At 39.4% G+C, this 7,500-nt stretch overlaps 1 protein-coding gene across 1 annotated transcript in view; it reads left to right on the top strand.

Annotated features, from left to right (window-relative positions):
• The window catches only part of LOC134176517 (complement C3-like), an 11,010-nt gene extending 3,521 nt beyond the window's left edge, over positions 1–7,489 (top strand). The window contains exons 14-43 of the mRNA XM_062643185.1: positions 12–65; positions 119–328; positions 474–626; positions 679–750; positions 811–901; positions 960–1,004; positions 1,073–1,276; positions 1,334–1,469; positions 1,534–1,630; positions 1,678–1,761; positions 1,817–2,029; positions 2,086–2,137; positions 3,241–3,288; positions 3,352–3,519; positions 3,580–3,711; positions 3,777–3,971; positions 4,034–4,266; positions 4,352–4,444; positions 4,506–4,707; positions 4,767–4,969; positions 5,034–5,198; positions 5,260–5,319; positions 5,384–5,520; positions 6,016–6,130; positions 6,187–6,267; positions 6,333–6,438; positions 6,499–6,603; positions 6,676–6,744; positions 6,811–6,881; positions 6,941–7,489. Coding sequence (XP_062499169.1) covers positions 12–65; positions 119–328; positions 474–626; positions 679–750; positions 811–901; positions 960–1,004; positions 1,073–1,276; positions 1,334–1,469; positions 1,534–1,630; positions 1,678–1,761; positions 1,817–2,029; positions 2,086–2,137; positions 3,241–3,288; positions 3,352–3,519; positions 3,580–3,711; positions 3,777–3,971; positions 4,034–4,266; positions 4,352–4,444; positions 4,506–4,707; positions 4,767–4,969; positions 5,034–5,198; positions 5,260–5,319; positions 5,384–5,520; positions 6,016–6,130; positions 6,187–6,267; positions 6,333–6,438; positions 6,499–6,603; positions 6,676–6,744; positions 6,811–6,881; positions 6,941–7,354 — 4,008 coding nt within the window. The 3' untranslated portion in view covers positions 7,355–7,489. The remainder of the gene's footprint in view (positions 1–11; positions 66–118; positions 329–473; positions 627–678; positions 751–810; positions 902–959; positions 1,005–1,072; positions 1,277–1,333; positions 1,470–1,533; positions 1,631–1,677; positions 1,762–1,816; positions 2,030–2,085; positions 2,138–3,240; positions 3,289–3,351; positions 3,520–3,579; positions 3,712–3,776; positions 3,972–4,033; positions 4,267–4,351; positions 4,445–4,505; positions 4,708–4,766; positions 4,970–5,033; positions 5,199–5,259; positions 5,320–5,383; positions 5,521–6,015; positions 6,131–6,186; positions 6,268–6,332; positions 6,439–6,498; positions 6,604–6,675; positions 6,745–6,810; positions 6,882–6,940) is intronic.
• Positions 7,490–7,500: the final 11 nt, after the last annotated feature.

Raw genomic sequence — 7,500 nt, 5'->3', positions numbered from 1 at the left:
TAATTGCGTAGGTGGGGAGCAGAGCTAACTTTGAGGTAATTAAAGCAAATTCAGACAGCAGACAGGTATATTTGCCATTTCGTCAATGCTTTTCATATTAGAATTGAATCTCTATTAGCTAACTATTACGATCGTTGTCATTGCGAGAGGAAGCATTCAATCATCTCAGTCTGTAAGGAGTAGCAAGAGTCATCTGACGTCATTTCAAGTCGAGATCACACCTCAACTAGCCAATCGTTTCTGCGTTCTTGCCTATTATATGGATACCTGCAACGAGCTCGTGTCTGACGTCGTTTGTCTAACGACAGCAGAAACATGCGCCAACGAGGTGATTTCTATTGCTTAACTAAAGGCAGCGATATTTCTATCGCCTACCTCGCACACTTTGGTTGAAACACATATATGGCATTACTAAATTTCTAGCAAAGGTTAGAAATGCGTCCTTTACGCACAGGTAACTTGTTGATCTCTAGATATCATTGAAATTGAAAACTCAGAGCGTTCGACCGGGCACTCAAGCTACAATTGGTGTCAACGTCGCTTGTCCAAATTCTGACGTCGCATTGTTGGCTGTAGACAAAGGATTGTATATTCTCAATAGTAAAAACATACTGTCACGAGACAAAGTCAGATATAAAGCAAGTATTTGTTGGATGGGCCTTAAACTGTTGTTTGCAGATCTTTTCTGCTTTGGATAATTGTTCCTATTCCTGTGGCTACACTGTTGCAAGTTCAGATGGAATGTTTGATGTTAGATAACTGAAACTGTCGTATGTCAAGTCTAGTTTGACATAATGTGTGTGTATTCAGGTTGTTGGTTTGGCCGGCATGTCTGACGCCTCTATTAATCCTCGCTGTAGCTGCTGTACATCTTCATGCCGTGCTTCTTGTATGAATGCTGGTAAGTTATACTTAATTGCAAGTCTTATACAGTCATGTTGCTTACAACGGATGTATAGATGACAGTTGCGGTACCGGACGAAAGAAGCGAGGATCTGAACTTGGTATTGCATGATGACACTCTATCGTCACTGTACCCACTTTTGTTCATCACTCTTGCATATTGTTACAGTGGAAAGATTGTGTAATGAGATAAAAAGACGATCAGGAAAACGTTCCAACAATGTTGCCGAGTATTGTCTCGACGAGTACAAAGAGCTCGTTAAAGGAAAATTTAGCAGCTTTGATGACCATTTGTCAGAGACGGATCGAAGGAATGAGGCAGAGTACAAAACAGAGCACGTAGCCACTTATATCTACCAATGTTGTATAGAAGGTATTTGATATGACTATAATTTATTGTCACAGTTTAATGAGAATTATTAAATATAAGACTTTAAGAAGAGCGACAAAGCTAGATCGAGTCGTCGAAGCGGCGTTGATAACTTTTACGAGCTTGACCCAAGCCTCTTACGAAGGCAAACGTATTTTCCACATGTTTGGTTACAAGACAAAGTCCTTACCAACAGGTTCGTCACTTATCAAAATTTAAGTAGCTCTTTACTTTTAGTTGACTGACTCGTAATGTTTCAGAAATTTGAGATCGTTTAACGTAACTGTTCGAGTTCCGGACTCGAATACAAAATGGTTTGTCTACGGATTGGCGCAGTGCTGTGAATCGGGATTTTGCGTTTCAGAGCCGATCTCGATCAACGTTTTTCAGAGCATTTTTTTTAGTGTCATCTGCCATTTTCACTAAAGCGACAAGAGCAAGTGTCCGTGGCTTGCACCGCGTTCAATTACAACAAACATCCGACTATTGTAAGAACAAGCGTAATGAACACGAGCTTTTTGATTCAATGGAGTTGTTGTACAGGCAGGGATAAAACTTGTTAATATACAAGATGATCTTTGCACTACTGCGGGATCGGGTGAAGAGACGGACTGGATACCTTTTCGTATTGAAGGTCATGACTCGAAAACTGTTCTTATTCCTGTTATTCCATTGGTAGTTGGAACAACGGAGCTAACGGTCAAGATGAGTACTGAACTTCATAATTTTGATATAGTTCAGAACATTACTGTTGTGGTAATGACAACAAATTTATGTTATTGTATTGCGATCAATTAGTTTGAATCTTGCAGCCGGAGGGAGTTACTAGAGAGTCGGATACTGCTGTAGAGTTGGATCCTCTTGGTTAGTTTTTACAGCTTTTTTAAGAATTCATTTTTTGACATTGTTTGAATGAAAAATTGTGCCTTGGTTACTTATTATTGTTTTAGGCTTTCCTAGTAGTGCGTGTTTGGCTTTGGTTTAATAGTGTTTGAGTTGTATTGTTTCTGTTTATTGTCTTTTGTAGTGGTGGTATTTGTTGTTGTTGTTGTTTTTCTTGCTGTTCTTATGTTTTTGATTGTCTTGTTGGTTTGTTGCTTGTGTTGTCGTCTTTATCCTTGTTGTGTTTGTTGGTGTTAGTGGTCATTGTGTTGGTTTTGGTGATTTTATTAATCTTTTTAATTTTCGGTGGTGGTTGTGGTTCTGTTGTGGCTGTTGTTGTTGTGGAGGTGGTAGTGCTGGTACCGGTGGTGGTGGAGGTACCGGTGGTTGCTGTACCCCTGGTGATGGTACAGGTGGTTGGGTTACCTTTGTTGGTGGTATCGGTGGTTGCACCGATGGCGGAATCTGTAGTGGTACAGGTAGTGATACAGGTGGTGGTACCGGTGTTTGTACCAATGGTGGTACCGGTGGTTGTACCGGTGGTTGTACCGTTGGTGGTAACGGCAGTGGTACCTGTGGTATCGTTGTAAGGTAATAGTTGTACTATTAGTAACACTGCCATTGCTGTTGGTGTTTCCTGTTGCATTTTTCTTCTAGTTACAGTTTCTAGTCGCAGCAGACAAGCAAAAATTTCTAAAACAGTATTTTATGTATTGACCGACTAACTGTCATCAAAGTATGTTAAAGGGCATTTTCTTTGTTTATCCATATATACAAAAAGTGTTTCTGAAATTTGACCATTGCTATTTTTATTTTTTATTTTAATTGGTTTTGCCAAACAGGGTTTTGATAAATGATATCTCCTTTTTCTGTTTTCTCAGTTTAGCGTAGTGTTACTAGGGTTAGTTGTCTTTCAATGATAGAAACTCTTATTTGATTTAGGTCAAACTACTTAGTTTCACGGCATTAATTTCTTTTGCCTGTAAGGTACAATGCTATTACAGTAAATACTCCATTTCTATGCGAAGGCGTATTGAATGATTCTGTCATTTTAATAAAGTGTGCAATCTGTCATTAATTACTAGACGTCAACATGGACAACTCAAAGAGCTGCACTCTTCTTCAAAATCCAGGTAGACAGTGATACCAAAGAGTTGTCAGATTTTATTCGTAACCTCAATAGTTTCCACTTGCAGATCTGAGAATTGGCCATTGCTTTAAATACGTGTTGTTAAATGGAGAATGCAGTGAGCCTCTCGACGGGCGATTTACAAAGGACGGATGTTGCACTAAACAAATTGGTAATTTCGCTTCGGCGTTTCGCCCAAGGGGAGGTACGTGTGAACGGTGTCCTGTCAAAAACGGTATAGTCAGATATTGAAATTGTCTATCGCTGATTGTAAAACAAAAATACGTGTGTTTAGAAACTCACTACTGTACTGGATCGTGTCAATGCGGAGGACATCTTTACAGCAGGAGTCAAACAAATTTTTTTCCAGTACAAATTCCTGAAAACTACATTGAAGGATCGGTCACGGCTTGGATAGGTGTCAGCGGTATTCAGCAATGTTCTAATCAGTCTAGCAAATTTATATATATTTTATAGAAAATTTCTTTGTAGGAAAATACTTTACCGTGGGCGAGAATATGGAAGGAAAGGTTGACGAAATCGAGAGCGTAGAGAGTATGCTAAAAATACCCGGTGGATCTGGAGAGCAGAGCATGTTAACATTTGGTCCTAACTGCGCTATTGTCACATTCCTAAATGCTACCAATCCAGGGGCTGTAAGAAAACATCTTCGGCTACTCAAAGATGGTAAGTAACTTTAGTAAATGCCAAACCAAAATTTAATTCCTAGTATCGTTTTTCTATGTTAGGTTATAATTATCAGTTAAAGTATCGCGTGGTAGATTCCGGAGGATTTGCTGTGTGGTTGCATTACACACCATCGACGTGGCTCAGTTCGTTCGTGCTGCGCACAATGTGTTCTGCAAGAGAGTTTGTTATAGTCGACGACGCGGTCGTCAGCGATCTCATTAACTTTCTTGGAACGAGACTCGAAAACGGCACGTTTATTGAACCGCAGAACGTAATTCATAGAGAGATGGTGGTAAGCTATTAACATACACACCCATGCAGGCTGACAGACAAATAGTCAGGATGCATACGCCATTTTATAATTAATTGACATGTAGGGTGGAGTTCAAGAAGCTGGTGTGTCAATGACTGCCTACACAACAATGAGTCTATTGGAGTGCTGTCGCAACGAAGAGAAGCCAACTCTTATGGTATGCGTCACGAATCTGCATATAGTAAAAATTCTTTAATGATTAACATAGTCATGCTTAGAATCTAGTTTGTCCAGCAGTGAGTTACATGCAGAAGGAAGTTGCTGCAAGTCAAGTGAACCGACCATACGCGCAGGCGATTGTGTACAAAGCTTTAATCCAAGCTTGTGTGTGCGGATGCGCGGTCTGCAAACCACAGGGAGTATGTAATTACACAATCATCGACAAATTGAAAAAGAAATTGTTTGACAAAGCAGTGATTGGTACAAAATCCTTATGGTCTTCTATTTTGTGGCATTAGATGTTGGTGTTATCTTTGTAGACACTGACGGTTCTATGCACTGGGAAGCAGACAGCAAATTGGGGAATGCTTATTGGTATAGGAAACCATCTGCTATTTCGGTAGAAATGACGGCTTACGTCTTACAAGCTTGTCTTTGCGTTGGTGACTGCAAGTGTGCCCGATCTACAGCCAAGTGGCTCAACACGGCTAGAAACTCACGAGGAGCCTTTATCTCAACACAAGTAGAGTAGACAAGAGTGTGCATGGATGGCAATATTTTACAATAGACTTGTTTGTGTTGTATAGGACACTGTGGTTGCTTTGACAGCCTTAGCTAAATTCGCAGCCGGATGCCGTGTCACTGTTCTTCATGCTCCCAATTTATGTGTAAATGTTCGTATAACGAATTATTCTCTTATCAAGGCATTTCGAATTACTCCACAAAATGCAGACGTTATGTACCGCGTTCCGGTTTGTTTTCTTAATATTTAATTGTTTAAAAAATGAGATTTAATTAAGGTTGCTTTTACAGGTTCCCGTCAATGACCTTATTAGAGTAGACACGTGTGGAAGCGGGCTAGGACGGGCAGTGGTAATGGTCAACGAAATGTTGGACATCAATGTTCTGTTCTAGTGGAACCTTTTGTATTCGACAGGTGCATTACGAGTACAACGTTCCCGGAACTTCAGTCGAACAATGCGCGTTTGACATTGCTGTGAATGCTTCTGAGATGACAATGAGCTCCCTCTTTAAGCCACCACCAGTCGGAGCTCAAATCGCTTTCTGTGTTAGGTCAGCTTTATAACAAGCCTCAAGCGCATACGTAATCAAAGGCAAAAAATGTTGTAGACAGAAAACGTATTTTAAGATTTATTTATATATATATTTTTATGATTGTTTTTTACTTAAACAAAATCTATTTGCCAATGTTTATTCTCTAAAATTAGAATTCTTAAAGCAGATTCTTGCTTGAAACTTAAGAGACTATTGAACAACGCGCTATCTTTATGAAATGCAAAAATATGAGTACGAATGCTGTAAGAATATTTTAGTTTATTATTGTTTAGGTTTAATAACTGTTAGCGTCAATTCGGTCAGAATTTAGAATGTATGACTTTTAAGATATAAAGTAATGTCATTAAATGCAATAAGTCACACGTTATACAAAATATACGCATTAATAAATGCAAAGTTACCTACTAATTTTAATGTATTAAGCGTTAGCATGCACTCTATCAGAAACACAGTACTATTGTGATGTTCTCATCATGTGTTGTAATCTTTTAGATATTTGGGCTCTGGATGCACCACAATGGCTGTAGTAGAACTTGAGTTGCCGACTGGATACGAAGCGTGTGAAAGCCTCGAGAACGGTTTCTCGGATTGGCGCTGTCTTAGCACGGTAAGAAGTCCGTTTCAAATTTTTTATATTTTTAGAAAGTTTACTGTAATCTTTAGATATTACGAGATGGCGGTAGTCGACTTGGGTTATCAAAATATGAGGTCTCAGAGAGAAAGGTCGTGTTTTACTTTGACAAGGTAAATATTGACATTTACACGCACAGTTATTATTATTAGAGTAATACTTGCGTTTTCAATTGCAGCTGTGTGACACCAAACGAACGTGCGTCGTTTTCAAAGCTTACCGCAAGTTTGAGATCGTCAATTCTCTACCCGTCAGTGTGCGTGTGTTCGATTACTACCAGCCAGGTGGGTTGCTGTAGCCAATAAGTGTAAGCTTGCGATTCATGTTGTCGGTACGTACTGTAGACGTGCAATGCACTAGGCTTTACACGCTTGGAGGAGGAAGTCCGGAGTTGAGTTTGATTTGTGACAGTTCGAACAAAGGACAGCCTGCTTGTGTATGTGGAGCAGGTACTGTACTAAGTATATTGGCAGTTACGCTACTTTCATTAGTACCTTCTCTCTAAATAACTTTAATTTTAGGACGTTGTCCAAAATTAGAGAAGAAGATTCACAATAGGCTCTGCAATGCTTGCATTTATCATGACTATGGTCAGTTTAATTAGATTTACTGTTGGAATTGAAAAGTTTGTAAAACGTGTGAACCTTATAATATAGTGTACAATGTGCGCATCAATGACGACACCTATGAAAATGGATGGCACAAATTCGATGCGACTGTTGTTGACGTAGATTGTCATTTCTATTTATGAGTTATTGTATTATTCCGGACATAATTTACATTTAGGAGATCAAACCAGGGGCACGTAGGCATAAGAACGGATCAAATCTTATTCTATGGGTACCATCGATTTGCACCACCGACATTAAACTTGTTACTGGCAACTGCTATCACATTCAAGGCAAATATGGAACCAAATTTGTTCTCGATCACAACACAGCCATTGAACAATGCCCGAAAGATACGTCCAGTGCTTCCGATTGCAAGAATAAGGTAAAGCAAAAATGCGTTCAAAAGCCGTGTAAGAAGCAGAAAACCAAGAAGAAGATAAGCAATTGTGAAAAGAAAAGAATGGAAAAGTGCAAGGATGAATTCAAAGCGTGCACACACGTGGCGGTCTTCAAAAGGTACGTCAAGAAATTACGTGATGGCTCGATATGCCAATCCAGAGACGTTTGTTCGAGTTATGTGTACGGCTAGATTTCGTGTTGCAATATGACATTATGACTTCTTCGTTTGTGTTATTGAAACACGGTAGAGACAGCTGGTATTCCAACTGTTTGTGACGTTGTAGTGTAGATGACGTATTCGTGTTATTCTGTCTTTGCATATGCATCCTTTTGCTC

Source organism: Corticium candelabrum, chromosome 2 (assembly GCF_963422355.1).
Source record: "Corticium candelabrum chromosome 2, ooCorCand1.1, whole genome shotgun sequence".
Lineage (NCBI taxonomy): Eukaryota > Metazoa > Porifera > Homoscleromorpha > Homosclerophorida > Plakinidae > Corticium > Corticium candelabrum.
Note: the sequence above shows the minus strand (reverse complement) of the source record. Positions and strands in the feature narration are given on the sequence as shown.